Source organism: Carya illinoinensis, chromosome 9 (genome assembly GCF_018687715.1).
Source record: "Carya illinoinensis cultivar Pawnee chromosome 9, C.illinoinensisPawnee_v1, whole genome shotgun sequence".
Lineage (NCBI taxonomy): Eukaryota > Viridiplantae > Streptophyta > Magnoliopsida > Fagales > Juglandaceae > Carya > Carya illinoinensis.
Genome location: NC_056760.1, coordinates 6242226 through 6262275, shown reverse-complemented (window position 1 = coordinate 6262275; position 20050 = coordinate 6242226). Strand labels below are relative to the sequence as shown.

The 20050-nt window shown below is 36.5% G+C and overlaps 2 protein-coding genes and 1 non-coding gene across 3 annotated transcripts; all 3 read right to left on the bottom strand.

The window, feature by feature from the left end:
• Window positions 1-268: 268 nt before the first annotated feature.
• On the bottom strand, window positions 269-8001 carry LOC122276071 (callose synthase 11-like). The gene is made up of 2 exons (XM_043085517.1): window positions 2497-8001; window positions 269-846 (listed from the first exon to the last, which is right to left on the bottom strand). Exon 1 carries the CDS (start codon window positions 7823-7825, stop codon window positions 2510-2512), a length of 5316 nt encoding a protein of 1771 aa, XP_042941451.1. The 5' UTR covers window positions 7826-8001; the 3' UTR covers window positions 269-846; window positions 2497-2509.
• Window positions 4760-4839, bottom strand: LOC122277906. Its single transcript, XR_006229214.1, has one exon. It is a non-coding gene; the product is annotated as a small nucleolar RNA J33 (small nucleolar RNA).
• A 10097-nt stretch (window positions 8002-18098) lies between the features above and the next one.
• On the bottom strand, window positions 18099-19982 carry LOC122277517 (pentatricopeptide repeat-containing protein At2g33760). Its single transcript, XM_043087519.1, is given in 2 exon segments — window positions 18099-19912; window positions 19914-19982. Coding segments are annotated over 2 exon segments (1797 nt in total). The 3' UTR covers window positions 18099-18184.
• Window positions 19983-20050: the final 68 nt, after the last annotated feature.

Genomic DNA, 20050 nt, shown 5'->3' with positions numbered 1-20050 from the left:
ATGGGAATAAAAAAGTAACTAAAAAATAATAATAGAATATTGAATAATAGTAAAAAGTAATAAATATTAATAAAATATACGTAAAAAATAATAATAAAGTAATCAATAATAATTAAGTATATTGAGAATACTTAAAGATACTTTCAGTACCCAAACACAGCTGCAAGTTGGTAAAAAAGTTTATGATCGGCAGAGACGTGCTTGATGACCTCCACAGAACGCAATTTCCAGTGTCCCAGTAAACCCAGCCAATTTCAGGACCGCATACTAGCTGAAAACCCAGATTGTTTCACTCATTACAACTCCCTTTCAGACCCATTTACCATGAGAACCGAAGTTTCATGGGTGAATAAAACATGGGCACAGGTGTTCAATATCTCATATCCAAAACATTACAGATTTCAGGACTAAAGCAATTAAAAGTTTAAAACAAAATGGACGTTCGCAAAAGCAGAACAATAATGCCGCCAAGATAAATTTGAGATAACCCTGCTTACAAGGATCAAACAAAATTAGTACGATCGATTGCCAAAAACTAGCATGGAAACTACACTGTACATGAACAATATGTACATAACCGAACCCTGAAAACGTGGCCAAACCCTACGATTACTGATTATTGAGCAGTGCCATCACAAGATTACAGCAGCAAAGGCACGTATGTGCGGAATCCGATGTAACAGTGATTGGAAGATGAAGTTGAAAAGGTAAAAATAAGAACGTAATTTCCCCGGTAAGAAACAATGGCACGGCACAGCACAGTACAGAAATGAGAAAACACCTTGGTCCGTAAAAATAAAGGCCAGCTATCTACTTCGTTTTCTACTCCTAGTCCCACCTCATAACCTGAAACACAACACAAACCCAGTTAAAATTACATAAAACGACATCTGTGGTCATCAACTATCAGATGAAAAGAAAAGCCAGAACTAATGAACAAATATGTTTCTTGTTCCAAACGGTTAAAGTGACTGAAACTAATGATCTCATATGACAAATACCCCAACGCATTAGTTGTGATTTAATGTATTGGGGGTATTGGTCATATAAGATCTCACTCGTGCTGGCATTAGTTATGCCTGGAAGGATGATTGATCTTCTTGCTAGTTGGAGAAATCTTTATGGAAATCCCCAAATTGTGGGAGTTTGGAAAATGGTCCTCACGTGCCTCATATATTGCATTTCGAGAAAAAGAAGTGACAGGAATTTCGAAGGTAAGGAACATTCCTTAGTGGAGCTTAGATCACTCTTTTCAATACATTATTTCTATATGCAATATATTTTAACGGGCTTGATTTTTATGATTTCATTGTACCTATTTATTCTTCCTAACTAGGTGTTTTCCCTTGTATATGTCCAATGTACTAGCCTATGCCTATTCTTCTATTACTATTAACAAAACCTTTTACTTATCAAGAAAAAAAAAATCTCACTCATGAGTAACATAAAAGCCCGACACTCAATATTTGAGTCCATTGATCTCTTGGGGTCAAGAGTCCTTGCAATAATGTAGATGAGAGAAATTTATTCATAGGACAGTAACTTGACAAATATGCTCTAATTGAAGTCCAGTTTAACGCATTCTACACGAACTAATATACTAATTAGAAGTGTCACTTTCAACGACCAAAAGAAACCAGTCTATAATATAATAATAAATATAGCATAAATAACCTTTTCACACAGAGTACCCTATTTTATCACTAACTCTAAACTTAATTTAACAAGTTACTAGGAACTTGTTCTTTATATCTTCTATACATAATCACATTCAACACACCTAAATCAGGCACAAAAGAAGACATCAATTCATCTTATGAAGTATGATTGTCAAAACAAGATATTACGATGACATAAAAAACTGATTTTAATTCCATTCAATAATGTCATACTCAAAACTAGCTTTTGGGCACAAATCCCAACATTTTATTCGAGCGAAAACTGAGGGTTTGGGGAACACTTCCCACCCCCCCTCCCCCCCAACACAAAAAAAATAGCACACCCTCTCTCTCCTCTTTTTTTTTTTTTTTTTTTTTTATAGGGAAATCAAATAAAGGATTGGAAACGAAATGCTGGCTATGGGGTTCATCTTGCACACCCCCTCATAGGGATGAGAGAGCTAAATACAATTTCCATCAAATATGAGATGTTACTAAAATAGAATCTATCTGGATAAAACAGCAGGAGAACAATACATCTGCATAGATGGATGTTTGTACGTTCATGTATAAAAAGAAAAAAAAAATGGCACTGCCCTCATTATTTTTTGATGACCAGGAATCCTAGAGACCTTGCAAACACAACATGTCTTTTACCTAGTTATCTCCCGAATCCGTGTAATGCGTCCCCATCACATGGATCAAGTAAATCATCAGCTTTTCACTGATAGAACGTGGTCCCTAGAGATGGTTTGCACCCAAGAATTCGAACCTTAAACCTAGTGGAATAAATGATGGAGAAAGTGAACGTCTAAGAAAAGTTTTAGATAGAAAGTACCTCTATTCACATCTCAGTTGGACCTTTTCCCAGTAAGAAGGCGAGATATCTGGAGGCCCCTGCTAAATGCTTCGTTGAACAGAATCCTTGTTTGCATTGCCTGAAATCCGGGCAGCCATGACAACAACGCTACAGGAGCCATAACAATCACTCCAAACAGCAAGTCGTATAGCCGGGCCAAGGCAACCACGGTATCCCACACCACAGTGGTCTGCAGAAAAGGTCTAAGTACCTGGGCTATCAATATCATACCCCAGCCTGTTGGGATAAAGGCCAAGAAGCTTGTGACAATGTCAAGAAACTGGAAGGGAGTGAACTTCAACAATATAACAAGTACAAGTATTGTAAGAGCAATGACAAGGAACTGAACTAGACGGTAGTAGATATGCTCTTTTGCAGCATATTTGTCCCGAGCATATGATATGATGATGTAAATCCCAACAACTACAATCATGTATATCCAGGACAGTAAATAAACAACTATACTTGTGTTTTTAGCAGCAATCTTCAGTTGATACACAATGCCATACTGGAAGAAGAAGAATCGTAGATCTAAAATAATCTCCAACAGTTTACCCCAGAGACCAGTTGTCCTCAGATGGTCCTGCTCCTCATGCCACCATGTTTCCCAGCTCTGTTCTGCTTTCGTAAACACCCCACGGCTACTCCATATCCAATTCAAAAAATCTTCAAAATCATAAACAGTCTTCAGCCAATCAAATCCAGAAGGATTAAATATAAATGGCGCCATTATCCACGACACCACTAGAAACCAGGAAGATATGGTCATGGCTATATAAACAAAAGTAATGTTTCTAGACAAGGGGCTATGAGAAGCATACACGGTTAAAATAACCCCAAGCTCAATGCCCTTCACAAAATGGCTCCGAGCATAGAGTCGATAGTTCTCAGCAAAGCTCTTGTGCTCCACCACAAAACCACGACCAGTGGCTCGATACTTTGCACCCCCATGCAGGATAGTCCGGCCAAAGAAGTGGGTACGAGTGCCCATTGAGAATGTGTAAAAGAATGACGCCAGCTGAAGCTCCATTGTCAAGAAGTCCCATATTGCTGGAAGGAACCCAAGTTCAAGAGAGTTCTCCACAATCATCGGAAGGGCAGTGAAGAGACCAAGCTGGATGACAAACTGCTGATTAAGGATTGCACCAAGGGCTTTATTGTTAGTAGTAGTATCCGTGGCTGCATCTTCGAGACCACTGAGAGCAAGATAAAGGTGGCCCCACAAAAATGCATAGACAGTGAGAACCACAATCATTGAGTTGTAGTAAAATCCAACCGTTGAGTAGAAAACTGAAAGCATTCGGAAGAAGTCCAATCTATGACCCAACCGATAAATATCTCTGCTCAAAACCTGCTCGCCATTGCCACTAGCAACCTTGGCCTCAAACATTGAGATCTGATTTAACCCAACATCTCTCCCCTTACCGACCTGTATATATTCATGGTGTGTCACATTGCCGCCTCGCAGGGTGCAGTTGAAGCCGGCAAATATATCCTCACTAATATTTATCGCTCTAGAAGCCTTGCTAATCCCACCCCGAGTCAAGAACCAGAACCTGTCAAACACATCTGGGTGACCATAATGCATTCTCACCTTCAATGGGTTTGCCAGAACTCGCTGCCCCAAGGTCACAAAACTTGTTTCCTGAGCAGACATGAACCAAGCAAGTGAAGACACTGAACCAGTAAAAATATTCTCACGAACTCCCAAGATGGTTGGTTTCCTGATACCATAGAAGTTGTTAAATTCCTCCAATAAATTCCGCATCTTGAGTGTCTCTTCAAAATAATTGTCCTGGTTCATGTCAATGGCCTGAAGTGCATCGCCTCTGGTGAAGATTATGGCATGGTTTTGGTTTTCTGGTTTGCCTTCCCCGACTTTCAAGGAGCCAGGCAATCTGATCCGATATATCTCCACCTCCCTGCGCAGATCCTGATCATATTTCACAAGAACAGAGTAATACTCAACTTCATCCCTCCCCAAGTGAACCTCATCAACATAGGCAACTCGAAGAGCCTCATTGTTTTTCATCAGATATAATACCTCTTCAGCACGAGGGTCTCCCCTTGCCTTATGTTGCCCATACACCTGGCATGCGACCACATATGTGAATTTCATTAGAGCACTCCCAATCTCATGTCCCTTAAACAAAAGATTTACACTGCTAGTTGCTCTGTTGAGATTACGCGAAGATAGTGGGTTACCCAAGTGTAGGCCATCCAAACCATCTTCTGGTCGCTCCTTTACATCCATCTCAGATGCAGAATCCAGAAAGGCAAGCATCTTAAGAGCCCTATAATAATACATCATTCCTCTCACAGTGCGGGATAAGGTCTGACCTCTGTACGACGCCCAAAGACGAAGTTCCCTTGCCTTTATTGTGTAGAGTTCATTCTCTTCCTCCACACCATCTCTACGCATCCGCTCCAAAAAATTTCCCCACTCATCTTCATAGATCTTCTGCAGATAAAACAGGGTAGAAATGCCATCTTCATTTTCCTTTCGGAGATTCAATAGGCTATAGAGAACTTCTTCGTCATAGTAAGGCGTAAGAACACTGAAAGCCATCATTTTTTCAACATCCGGAGCACGAGGCATGTTCATAAATAGTGAATTGCTAAAGAAAGCAATACGCCTTCTCGCCTCAAGATTCCTTGGGACATTGTGCATGGCGTCTCTAGAAGTAAGGATGGTGTACAAACGCCGTAGGTGCCTAAAGAATAAAGCATCGTCAGTATCGGGGAAGACCACAGCATCCTCAAAGAGTAGCCCTGCATTGGTGGCTGGACTACGAGGTGCCAGACCTGCATCTCTCAACATCACAATGGACGACTTCTTCCTTGGAAACTCTCTGACTGATAGTTCATACAAGGCCTGTAGTATATTCACTGCCTCACTCAAATCTTTAATTGGTTGATTCAGAAGCTTAACAAGTGCTATTAACTTAGCATGAATTTTTGATAGCACAGACATCTTGAATTCCTGTGTCAGCTTTCCATTCTTAATCTCGTAATCTATCTCCTTGAACAAATTCTCGACAATTGAGTACTCCTCTCTGCCATCTTTAATGATCATAAGAAGTAAATATTTAATACTATCATAAGCTTCTATGACAGCACACCGTCTATATTCATTCTTGCATATCTTTAACCAAAGCGACCGATCAGGCTCATCTGCCAACTGTTCAGCCTGACTGAGAGCAATCAGCAGTTCATTGCAGAGGAGGACACATGGCCATCGAATAACCCGAATATTCCAACTATTAGGAGGCAGTTCCAAGAGCTCGTGTTCTTGATCACTGATGAGATCTTCTTCCCTGAAAGTTACCATGATCTCATTCCAAATCAAGGCAAACCTGGTGGCTTCCACTTGGCTGGATTCAATCTTCTTGTACTGACCAATTCCGTACCTCAGCTTCAAGAGGTGGATAGCATCACGGAGCTTCTTCACCAGTGTCATATTAGTATTTATCGGCAGCACCTCTGGCATAAGACTAAATTGCATTGCACTAGCAAAGAACTGAAACCTTAGCCTTAGCTGCCCAATGTTCCTAATCTCGCCCAGATGCGAAAACAACCCAATAACTCCACCAACAAAGGACGAGAAAATTGCATACCAAATTTGTAAATCCATGAAATAAATCAGCAGCACAGGAATCCACAACAACACAACAGCAACTATATTGGGGCTAGCGGAAAATTCATGCCATTTGTAAGGTACATTCCTAAGATTTAAAAGAGCCCTTGTTGGGCTGACCAGAGGCTTGATTTGAAAAAAGTAACTGAAAGAGAATTTCGAAGCCAATACAGCACACCAGAACATAGCATACTTGAAATTATTGACAAGCCCTTCCCTCAGGCCACGACCCACGAAAATTCGGGTATGAAACCACCATGTCAACAAGTAGAGCACAGGCCAATCCAATTTCTCAAGTCCATTCCTAATCCATGGAACAATAAACAAAGCCAATGCCAAAAACTCAGGGAACACGAAAACTACACCAGCCTGAAGAAAACGTACAATCCTCCGATTAGCCTCATCAGACCACTCTCTATCCCCATTCTTCTGAATCCAAATCCTTCCATAAAAAACCGCAAACACCACAGTCCATGTCAAGGCGACTGAGAATTTCAACGCCATCCTCACACCGAGCCAGATTGTTTCCCTCGAAACCAAGCTATACTGAGTCCCGGCATCAAGCAACGATTGCCAAACTCGCAAGCCAGCCCAGGTGATGAACACGGACAGCAGCTCCACCTGCACATCCCTACTCTTCAACGCCCGCCAAGGTGTTCTCCCCTCCCACGCAACGATTATCAAGGCCTGCAAGAATAGTATGAGCAACACCCAGAGCTTATCGAAGCTCCTAAACACGTTCCAAAACGACCTCTGCTCCACAAACCCCGTCTTCCCCACGCGCTTGTCCTTGGGCGTCGTGGCGAAAAAGTTACACGAGGGATCCAGCGGCCATTTCAACCTCTGGAAGCACCTCCTACTCCAAAAATACTCGTTTATATCGTCGTAGTTCCTCCAGGCCGAGTGCGGCACCTTGCCGTTTCCACTGCTATCAACCTCGGTTTTGATAGTCCGATAGATTGGCATGACCACACACTTCAAGAACGCACCGTCCCCGGAAATCGACGGCAAGAACGATTGACCAGTTTCGGAGTCAATTTTACCGTCGAGAACGTGGTTCAGTTCCTTGGCCATGTGGTGAAAAATGTAGCATAAACATTCGGGAGCGAATCGGAGATTAGCGGACTCACCCCAGACCAAAAGGTAGAGCGAAACGTAGAGCAATTCGCGGCGAAGACCGTTAGGTTCTGCGTTTCCGGTACCGATTCCGAATCTTCGATAGGAGAGGTGGATTTGGGACTTCTCGCCAAGGTAGGAGTGCCATAAGGAGTAGTTGCGGAGGAGCTTGCGACGGAAGTGTTGGAGCACTGAGGGTGCGAGCGCGTCGGGTATAGTTGGAGGGGGTTGAAGCCGCATTTGGGAGTTGGCCAGGTGGAGGACCAGGTGCTCCCTTTGGTTCTTGACGTTGTCGTTTTGGAAGCCGAATAGGAGTCCCAACCAGTCCAGCAGGTCGTTGTTCGGGTTCCATTGCACGAACGGCGGTTTCCGGAGGTCCCCCGTTGCGCGTAGAGCGGCCGCAGCTGCGCGTATCTCCGGATACCGGAGGGAAGGGTGGTCTGTTAGGAGGCTGTGGATGGGGATTATATTATAGACGTCCGCTTCCCTAAGTCCCGGCGGCGCGTGAACATTGCTACGGAAGCGACCCGGCGCAGGACGCTGCCTGAGGTTCATGACTATCGATCGATCAACTACCGTGACTGTTTCTCTCTTCCGAAAGCGCTTCCGCTTTCATTTTTTGCTGTGCCAGTGCAGCAGACTTCGGTCTTTTAATAAAGCACGGAAGTGAAGAACGGTATATCCTAATGTGGTACTCGTCGAGTTTTGCCCCAGTCCGGTTTCTTTTTGAAAATTCTGTGACTGTTGTGGTCTGAGTCACGCGCTAGGAGAAGAGTTGTAAACACGTGCGGCTTGGTCAGTAATGTTTGGATTGATTCATTGAAAGTGGGGCTCACGTGACACGCACCAGGGGTCAGAGATTGATCAAATGTATCTAGGAACTCGAGAAAGCAAAGACCAGAATCGTGAAATTAATATTTTTTTACTGTGTATGTATGTCGTACTTGTAAAAGCAGTTTTTTCATATTAAGAAAATAATAATAATTTTATTTATTATTCCTGTATATTATATTTTTATTTTTATTTTTTTAATAATATATCTGTTATACATGAATAATAAGTAGAAAGATAAGTAAAATAATTTAATTAATTTAATAATAATAAATAAATATAAATTTTAAAATATGTCTATAAGATGATAAATTATAATATAAAATGGCGAGTAATATTCCTCTTTAAAAGAGAATAAAATTAAAAAAATTATTATGAATAGGATCAAACATGAACAATAACCTTCTCTTTTCCATTTTATTATCTTTTCCTTGTACCTATTGGTGCAAGATATTTCAAATAATTATTTATTTAAGTGATCTAAGAATGAGACAAATAGAGTCATCAACGTAGGTAGATTGATCCTGAATATTAAGAGTAATTATAAATTATATATCATGCGGCCACTCTCTCTCTCAACAAGTCAAAAGCTCCAGACCTCACACGTGTATCCGTGGTCCTCATGCATCATTCTTTTCTACAACTTTTCTTAACACATGTATTAAATTACTAGACTTGCCACTATTAAATTTTTTAAATTTAATATTTATGACTGAAAAATTAGTTTGTTAATTTTAAGAATCGTCGCATATTTTGAAATCTACTAAAATTTATTTAAAATCTGTCATTTTTTACATATATCTTACTACTTCTTTTTTGTTTTTTTATTATTAATTAAAATAAAAAATAATAATTCTCCTTTTAGACATTTATCTATAAAGATTAAATCATTTATTTCTATAAAGGGTGATAATAAGTCTCTATTTAGATAGAGAATATTATTTCTTATACATTTTTCTACAAACAGTATCAACAATAATGAAAATTAGAATAATTATAAAAAAAAGTGTACTGATGAAGTTTTAAATACATTATTTTAATTTATAATATTATATTTGATATAGAGATATTTCAAAATATATTAGATCATAAATGTAAATTTATCCTATAAATAAATTATGACATTTTTTCTTTAAATAAAGAGTAATTATAAATCGTAAAATTTTTTAAAAAAATCCATATTGTCCATAATAAAATGTTTGATCTCCAAAAGGGTAAAGCGAATTTTATATGGCAAATAAGGGATATTTAGTTTTTTTTTTTTAATGAAAAAAATAACTTTTCCAGTGCTGCTTAGAGCGAGAGTGACTGCAGAATCTTTCGTAATAGAGACGTCGAAAGGTTAAACTCGTTGGTCTTTAAATATCTAAATAGAAATAGATAAAAAAGAAAAAATTTCAGATTTAAAATTAAAATTTTAAAAGTTCAATCTTATAAATTTTATTTTATTTGTAAGAAATAATTTAAACAGTTTGGAAATAAAAAATAATATTTATAATTTTAGAGTATACAAACACTACATAATTTTTTTAAAAAAATAAATAAATATAAATTTCATATAAGAAGAAATTAATTTTTTAATAATATTTTTTTTTCAAAAATAAATCATTGTGCAATCTAAATTTGTTTCTTTACTCTTAAAAATAAAATCAGAAATGCTATTTCACCCAATAGCTTTCTAATAGTTCTTCGTAAACAAAAAAAATATATTATTTTAATTATTTTTTCTTAATGATTAAAAAATATTTTTTTATAATGTTGTAAATTTTTTATTTTATAAAAATATATAAAAAATAAATGAAAAAGGTTTAAGAATTTTTTTTTTTTTTTTAAATTGTACTTATCGGGAGATATTCGGGTTACAGGGATGTAGCACCGCTAAAATAAAATATCTTACCAATCTAAATTTGGTTCCTTGTTCAAGCTCCTCGGAATTTAAAAAGAGGCAGTGAAGTGATGCATAGAGACGTTAACGGTGCCTGCGAAATGTCAGAATCCATATGAGGCAAGAGAAGAAAACCTCCACCTATAAAACCTACCGACACCCCACCTAAGGGTGATGCTAGCTGCGGTCAGTTATAACCGCTATGCGCCTAGGCAAAACTTAATTTTTTAATATTTTCTATTTATATTTTTTTAATCCTTAAAATATTTTTAAAAAATATTAAAAAAATATCAATATATTAATAATCAATTATTTAATTAATATTAATAAATAAAATTTTAAATTTAAAAAAAAATTAAATACATCAACTATTAAAACAAGAAAATAAAATAGAGCAACAAAGTAACCTTAAACATGATTTAATACAAGAAGTTCGCCGTGAAGTGGGGTCTTCAAGTTTTGTGATTGTCCCCATTTTTGAAAACTGAGCCACGTGCCGGAAACAACAGATTGGTGGTGTCAGCTCACAGCCCTAGGATGGTGGTAGTACATGGGAAAAGAAACTCCGATTTTCTATTTATGTTTTCACCTTCTAATTTATTTTAAAGAATATCGAACCTAATCAATGGTTTTTTCTTTTATTGACAAGTGATAAAGTTTTCAACTTAAGTGAGCAAATGTCAAAGCAAACTCTTATAGTCTATGTAACACCTATCTTTTCTTCTCTGCTAGCGTGTTTTAGATACGTGGGATGCGTTTTTGCTTTTTTGATGTGTATATCCCATGTCTTTTATTTGTTACAGCGGTATTATTCAATCACAAGTGATGGTTATCTTTAATAAAAGTAAGAATGGATTACTTTTGGATAAGCGATTCCGTCTTTAAAAAAAAAAAAAAAGTAACACCTCTTTCTCTCTCTCTCTCATGCATTTTGTTGTGTCTATTTAGGTGAATTAGCTCCCTTTCAAGTCGAGCCTCACACGTTGTCAATATTCTCTATTCATCTTCCATAGGTGTTGCGTTTTGAAAACTCCTTCCTTATCTCTCGAAATCGGACTCATCCAACGTCATTGGCGTATGAGCTTCAAACACTCTTGTGTACCATCAAAGCTAGCTCTTGTCTATCCAATCCTGATTATTATTATTTTTTACGTCTTTACTTCTCCTGATCATAAAGTAAATTTTGACTTCAATCAAACCATCATAGTGCATTAATTACATGCTATTGGCTATGGCTTCTAACTCCTTTTTATTTATAAAAAAAGTCTGACTCACAAAGTTTTAAAATTCGTTCTCTTCTGGTCGGAATGGTTGGAATTTTTTGTGCCAGAACAGTGACCGGAATGGGATAGGTATCTGTTCCGTTCCGGATCAAATTCCGGCCGTTCTGGTCAATTCTGGCCGGAATTCCGATATTCCAGCCGGAATAGTAATTCTGGCCCCAAAAAAAAAAAAAAAACTAAAAACTAAAAACTCTTGTAAATAAGTTAAAAAATAATGAATAAAATTGTACTTTTAGAATTCAAATACTCATTTCCGTGCACTAGAAGTATTGTTACTTTTAATAATCTGTCTATTCTTTAATTTTTTTCCTTTATTTTTGTGTCTTAACTCAAGTTTGTGAATTTTTTCAATATATATTCATTTTATAAATCTTTAATTCTTCTATATATATACACATATACATATCACACACTTACATATATGTATTTATTTTATTAATTGTTAGTTTATATATACATATAAATATTTATATATAATATATAATTAATCCCGAAACGGTACACCGAAACGTACCGGTACCGAAATATTCCGTTCCAGTGTCTCAACCGGAATGGTCTTCGGAACGGATTTCAAAACTTTGCTGACTCGTCCCTTTTCGCAACTCAATGTAAATTTTTTAGATCAGACAAAAAATTATTTGATCGGAATAGAGGAAATTGTTTCTGTTTTTAAAGTGTTTTGTACATATACAGTAAGAACTCCTCGGACAGCTAGGAGGCGTACCATAGGACCTACACACACGCAAATAAAGAAAGGAATTTGGGATTGGTCAGGAGATCCTTCAATACTTAAGTTAGTTTCTTTTTTAGAAGTGTTTTTTTTTTTTTTAGCCTTAAGATTCTCGTAAGTTTGATCATACATTGATTAGACTTTTATACTAGATACTTTAGAATTATGGTGCTTTCATCCCAAGGAACTATCCCATCGCACCTCATGCATCGTGCACGTGAATTCGTTAGAAAGTGTGATACCTTGAGAGAAATGAATACTGCATCGTTGGGGTGTGAGATCTCAAGGGAATATAATTACTACGGCGTTGAGTTCTGGCTCACACATTGGCTTCTCGTCAGCCAAGCTTGACTCTTTCTCTCTCTCTATATATATATATATATCTCTCTCTGTAAGAAGAGTTGTGGTTATTCTTTCGGCATGTATTATCGTAACTATTGCTTCATAACCATCATTTTGGTTGCCTCTTAGCCTATTGCGATGGTGCTCGCCTTTATTTCGTTAGTATAGAAGTCATGGTTACCTCTCCGACATGCTTTATAGCATCTGTTTTCTAGGAACTTAGGAAGTTGGCATCTCCTCGACCTGTTCCGATGGCACCCACCTTTATTTTCCCATATGCACGATAGTAATAACTTCTTCCACCTATTTCTTGGTGGCTGCTGGTAATGATTTAAGGCGGCAGACAAGTTGACATATACCTCCCTTAGCAATCCCAGTCAACATTTCATTAGTCTTAAACCGGGCTGGACAAACCTCTCTCTTGGTGGGCAAGAGAGGGCCAAGCCCACCAAGGCCCATTATCTTCACTTTGCTAGACCGATGGGCCCCTTTTAGTTCGTGGGGTCTCAGACCCTTGGGCCGGCCTTTTTTCACACTCTCCAATTCCAATATTAGCAGGATTCAATTTTATTTTTTTTATGATCTCCTACTGAATAATTAAATATGTCAACACTGACATTCCTATAAGATCGTGAAAATGATAGCAGCATAGAATATGCTTATACGAGCTGTCCTGTAACATAAAGTATGGCCCAATTTATCCCATCGAATCGTCATGTAAGAAATTTGAGGCCACCTAGTTTTAGTTCCTTTTTGTTTTTTTCTTTTTGGTTGTTTTTGGTCAAGGAGACCCATGCTCATAATTGAGGGAGAATCCCATTTCCCATGGCATCATGGTGGGATCCTTCAATTGATTGCTTTGGAGATTATCCACGTTCTTTTGGTTTTGAAGTCTCTTTCATCGATAAATTAAGAAAGAATTCCTAATTTATGTGTAACAAAATGTTACTTGAATAACCAAGTGTTTTCGTTTAAAAACTAGACTTAAAATTAATACAAGAAGTGAGCTACTTAAAATTAATGACCATTTAATATAATTTAAGACATTTTAATATATTAATTACTTAAACAATAACCACTTCAATATTAATGACACACTTATAATTTTATTTATAATATATTTTACAATCAATGCAAGTATGCAATTTTATTACAAATAAATGTTAATTTTATAAAATTACCTTTAATTTAATATGAAATTATAAAATAATTAGAAATTTCTTTTATGGAAATAAACGGTCCGGATACGGTTTAGATAAATTATTACCTTGGCTTTTAAGATTAACCAATGGAGGGGACAAACAATTATAGGATTTACCAGAACAATTGTCCACCTACCAAAATAATTATTCAGATAAGATGATATGAGATGAGATGAAATGAAATATTTTATTAAAAATTGAATAAAATATTATTATAATATAATATTTAGTTTTTACTATTTAGTTTTTCTTTTTTACTTTTAATCTCAGCGCCAGTAATTGTAATTTCCATGAATAGATTATTATTATTATTTTTTAATTTATAGATAATTAATTAATATTTTAGAAAAACACAAGAATCGAACTGAGGGAACCTTGGAGCTGAAAACACAGCGAATTTCAAATTGTTAATTTCGTACTGCCAGCCAGCCAGCCAGCCCATGTGATTATTATTTTAAGAGCTTTGCTACAGGTACACGGGATTGGGTACCTTTGGGGGAATCGCATAACCACGTCATCCTATATATTTAAAAAAAAAAAAAAGGGTCAAGAAATGAAACCCAAAGTAAAACATCAGAAACATTGCTTCTGCTGGGTAGCGCTTGAGCTCAGAAAACAAGAATCCAAACCCAGCTAGAGCTGGGTTGTGCCATTGCTTGAGGACCGAATCTAGGCTAATGGTCATCGTTGTGGGTAGCCGAAACTACGCCGGTGATCGTCTAACTTATTCTTGAGATTGCATCTGGATTTGTTAAATCTTCTGAAGACACAAGTGGGTCTAGGTCTTCCTAGTTATTCTTAATTGGCTTTTCTCCCAACGTGTCTTGAATCAATAAGATTTTTCAATGGTTATTCTTAGTTAGTTCCTCCATTCTTGAGCAAAATTTCAACTTTCCTGTCCAAATACTTGCTAAATGTGCGAAAATGATACCTGTTATGGTAAGTTAATTGTGCATTTATTTATGCTGGTAGTGATAATATTCATGAATTTCTTTTCATTGAAAATGATATCTGTAAAATCTTTGTACAGGCCCCACTTAGAAAGCATAACACCTTAGATGGTATTAAGTGACATTTTGGTTCAAGGATACGGACGTTGGAGAATAAGGCTTTTAGAATGACTTGACCTCTTTTTTTGGTTGCATTTTGTTCTAGTGAAGATGAAGGAGGTTTGGGACATGCGAAGAAGAAAAGAAGAAGAAGAAGACGACGATGAGAAGAAGAAAATGAGAAGACGAAATCACAGAACCTGTAATCGCCTTCGTGGTAGTCTACTACTAGTCTGCTACAGTTTGCTTTGTTCCGTGCAGTGAGGTGTTTCTTTTATTTAGAAAGTCAAGTTTGACTTTTCATGTTTTGAGAGTCTTAGCAACACACCGTTTTATTATTATCTACATGGAGAGGTGGGTACGTAAAGGGTTTCCAACCACGGGTGCAAGTAGAGTTTCTGTTATTTTAAAACGTTTCAAGAACCACTGAGGCCACCTCGGAAGAGACCCAACCCATCTACACAGCTGGAGCTGGACCAAAATGATAGAAAGCCTCGCGAATAAAAACATTTGATGACAACTGGCGAAGCATTATGAAGAGAGAAACCATTAAAATAATGAGAAAATTTTCAAAAAAATGCGGTGATAAAGTCTTTATTTACCCCCTGTAATAGGAACACGTAAGCTGTTTGTGGAATCTACGATAGGACAGGTTTTTGTTGATGCAACTCTCTCCACCCCCCATACGGCCATACCCCATCCCCCATCCCCCAACGCAATGTTGAATCCAATAATAGGATATCTACTTAAATAAATAATTACGAGAAAAAAGAAAAGACAACCAACAACAATTAGAGTTCTGGAAAGAGGAATTGATTTTGCTCTCGAATAAAGAAAAATATAATTATAAGTATAATTATATATTAATCTATATATTAATATGATGTGATTGATTAAAAAATAAATTTTATTAAAAATAATATTAATTTAAATTTTAAATATAAATAAATCAATATTAATATATAAATTAATATATGACTGTATTTATATGAAACAAAATTTTTTAAATAATAGCATGTCTTTGAACGATGTTAGAAGAACTTGCAATTAAAAAAAAAAAAAACCCTGCAACACGGGCCTCTTCCCAAGCCTATTGATCTCCGTATCCATTTTCCCATTCACGGAGGATTTATGTTCACGAGGCTTCGACTGGTTTTGTTTTTTAGCTTACCCTTTTGCCAAGCTGAAAGTGCCATTAATCTCCTTGAAATGCATTGGGATTCTTTGTGTAAGATCTTTTTGGCTGAATCAATTTTCGTAAAGGAAAATATTTATCCACAAAAAATTATATAAAAATAAATATATAAATTGATATAATTTGACGTGGTACGTCAGATTGTCATTATAAGAAAATTATATTTTTGTGATTAATTTATTACAACTAAAAAAATTATTTGTTATCAATTTTAATTAAAAATAATCATTTTGTTAGAATTGATTAGTCGTAAATAAATAATTTTTATATAGTGTGTAAAGTTATTTTTATTAAAAAATAGATCTAACAGATTTTATGAAATCATATTTATTTGTATATTTATTTTATATAATTTCTTTTGTATCTGTAATAATATTTTTTTGTAAATATTTTTTAGGTAATTATTGCTTTAACGTGATAGATTTTGTTAGTTTCATTTGTAAGAAAAAACTTGAATCACCGATTGAGGCCGAGAGAGAGAGAGAGAGATAGAGAGAGAGAGAGAGAATTGAGGGGAAGAGAGGGTTTCATTAGCTAAAACCAATTCCACTGTAAATACCACATACAACTTACGTGTCTCCCTCTTATTAGAGGGTGTAAATAGGGACTTGTCACCGCATCTTGTTTGAAGTGTCTCTCTTAAATAAATAGCATAGGGAGTAGTGCTAGGCTAATAACAACGATAATCGCTCGGTGCGCCGCCTAGCATAAATGTATTTGGTTGTTTATTAATTTATGTATATATTTAAATATTTTTAAAAAGTAAAAAAAAATATTAATATATTAAAAATTATTTTTTTAATAATTAAATAAAAAAATTATAAAAGAATTAAATTAATGAGCAGTCAAACGCAACGGTAAGATTGGAATGGCAGAGTGGCTTTATTCATAGCATAGGGCAATGACCAAATACTCAATTTACACCATAAAACTAAGTTCTTTGTTGTGAAAAACACATATTTCACATCGTTAACCTAACATGATTTGATTTAAAAAACATATTTTTTAAGAAAATGTTTGAAAATTGAGATGAGATGTGATGAGAATTTTGTAAATAGAAATAAAATAACTTTGTGAATAATAATAAGATAGTTTGAGTTAAATATTTATTGAAATTTGGAAAAAGAGAGAAAAATTTAAATAAATAATATTATAAAGTTAAAATATTGTTAGAATATAATTTTTGTTTTAAGATTTGAAAAAATACAATTATTAAAAAGTTGTAATGATTAATTTGAAAATGTTTATGGTTAAATGATGTTTGAAAAAAAATAAAATGAAATGAGATGAGATGAGATAAAAATTATTTTCAAATATCCTCTAAATTGTTCGTACAAATCAAATAATTCAAAGTTAGTATGATATATAGGATGTGTCATTCACAGTGACTTGTAAATAAACAAATATATAGACTATTTTCTCATATTTTCGTGCTCCATTCTAACAACAAATCATTCAGGCCTCATTTTATTTTATAGATGGTCTCAACCCATCTCATTTTATCTCAATATTCAAATATCATTTAAACACAAAAACACTTTTTAATTTTTAATTTTCACTTTTCAACTTTTTCATCAAATCATTACCTAATTATTACAACTTTTCTAAACTTCCAAACAAAATACAAAAAATAATTAATTTTTTCAAATTCTAAAAAATAATAATATTCTAACAAAATTTTACTTCAATAATATTTTTATCCAACTTTTTCCTATCATTTTTCGAAACTCTTTAAAAAAATTTAACTCAAATAATTTCATTACTATTCACCAGTGTTTTTGGTACCGTACCGTACCGGCCGGTACATTCCGTACCGGTCACCAAGCCGGTACAGGTAAGGTACCTGTTTCGTATCGGCCGTACCGACCTGTATTTCGGCCTGTATCAGCCTGCGTACCGGCCTGTACCGGCCGGTATTTCGGTAATTCGGCCTTCATGTTTTTTTTTTCATTTTTTTAAGTTATAATCTTATTTTTTTACCCCAATTCATATTAGACTATTTATAATTTATATATACATGTGTATTCATGTATAATTTATTCATATATAGATTATTATTTTGAAATATAATTTATATATATATATATTTATATATATAATTTATTTATATATCGACTATCCCGAAACGGTACACGAAACGGTACCGGTACCGAAATATTTCGTTCCAGTACTTTGACCGGTACGCCATTCGGTACGGTATTCAAAACATTGCTATTCACAGACTATCTCAAATTTCTCATCTCATCTGATAACTAAACAAGGCTTTACTTATAAATTAGAGAGAGAGAGAGAGAGAGAGAGCAGGGGTCAATTATCCTTTAACTGCCTTTGATGAACCTTACTCATTGATAATCAAGTTAGCAAAATTGTCAAGCCTCAACAAGCAAATGGAACTTGTCACCAGTAATCAAGACAAGAACACGAACCATTATTAAAGTGGTGGAAGCGAAGCTTATCCCGGACAACAATTTCTCTGTTACAGACAACTGATATATACTTAATTGCTGAATGACAGTCCTCACACATTCTAAGGTTTTTAACAACCGTGATGACCATGCCAAGACTGGTCTTCAACAATCCAAATGCTATCGCAAGCTTCTCACTATGGTACCTGAGAGCATACTCCCTCTCCTCTTCTTCCACCTCATGCATCACCGACTCGGATGCCGGTACATATCCTGCTTCTCTACACCGCAACATCAAATCGTCTAAATACCTATATATCTCATCTGTCTCGGGGTGGGACTTGTCACCCATGCTGAACAAGTAAGTCTTCTGGTCAACCTCTACTGTGCTATAGCCAACTTGTTTCTTTAGGCCTCTTCTGATCATCATGTTTCTAACCAATTCTACTCGATCCATCTTACCAGCCAATGCATAAATATTTGAAAGCATGACATAATGACCCGGATTTTCAGGTTCTACAGCTAAGAGATGCTCAGCAACTTGCACTCCGAGATCAAACTTCTTATGCATCTTGCATGCCCCAAGCATTGCAGTCCAAACTGCTGGAGTCAGCTCCCCCGGATTCAATTCTTTGACAAATTGATAAGCTTCATTGAGAAGTCCAGCCCTCCCAAGCATATCAACCATGCAAACATGATGTTCCACTCCAGGCACCAAGCCATACTCTTGCTTCATGTCTGCAAAGGCACGGCGCCCTTCCTGAATGAGCCCTGCATGGGCACATGCAGACAATACAGCAACAAACGTGATATTGTTAGGACGTGGACCTCGAGTTTGCATTTGTCCAAAGAGCTCCATTGCTTCTCTACCATAACCATGAATTCCATATCCGGAAATCATAGCCGTCCAAGCAATTACATTCCGTTCACTCATCAAATCAAAAACATTTCGCGCTTTGATCACATTCCCACATCTACAATACATATTAATCAAAGAAGTACCAAGAACCACATTGACATCAAAGCCATTACTGACAACATAATCATGCACCCTACATCCCAAACCAATTGCTCCCAACTGAGCACAAGCCGACAATACACTCACAAACGTTGAGGAGTCTGGCTCAACACCCAACTCTCGCATCTGATAAAACAAGCCAATCGCTTCCCTTGAGAACCCATTTTGGTCGTACCCCGAAATCATGGAATTCCAAGCGACAATCGTTTTTTCCGGAATTCTATCAAACAGTCTGCGGGCGACACTTAATTCACTGGACTTCGCATAGAACGCAACAAGTGCAGCCTGAACATATGAATCTGAGCCATATCCACAAATCAAAACATGAGAATGAATGCTTCTGCCAAGTCTCAATGCAGAGAGATCCGCGCACGCTTTGATCACGGACGTGAAAGTATAATTTGACGGCGAAATATCCGCAAGGAGCATTCGGTTGTAGAACCAGACGGCGTCGTATGGGAATCCAAACTTGGAGGAGCCTTTGATGAGCGAATTGAAGAGAAAGGAGTCAGGCTTTGAGACTGTGAGGAAGAGCCGGCGAGTGTAGGTTATTGAACCCGCGGCGCAAGCCAGCGTGAGAAGTTTGGTGAGAAGGGCTAGGTTGCAGTGCTTGCCTAACACAACGATCTGGGCGTGGGCTTGTTGGAGGGGTCTGACACGTGGGCCTGCTCTTAGAACAGCTTGGTAGGTTGGAGAGTGAGAGTGTGATTCTCCGTGTTGAAGGTCGATTTGCTGATTTCCTCGTTGTTTGGCTTCCATGAAAATCTGCCATGTAAATGAGAGAAAGGGAAAGTCTTGAAGTTCAAAACTTCGAAGCAGCCAAGCTGGTACTGAAATTTC

Bases quoted from the DNA above. Each gene is read 5' to 3' on its own strand.
- LOC122276071 (XM_043085517.1), bottom strand. From the start codon at position 7,825: ATGAACCTCAGGCAGCGTCCTGCGCCGGGTCGCTTCCGTAGCAATGTT.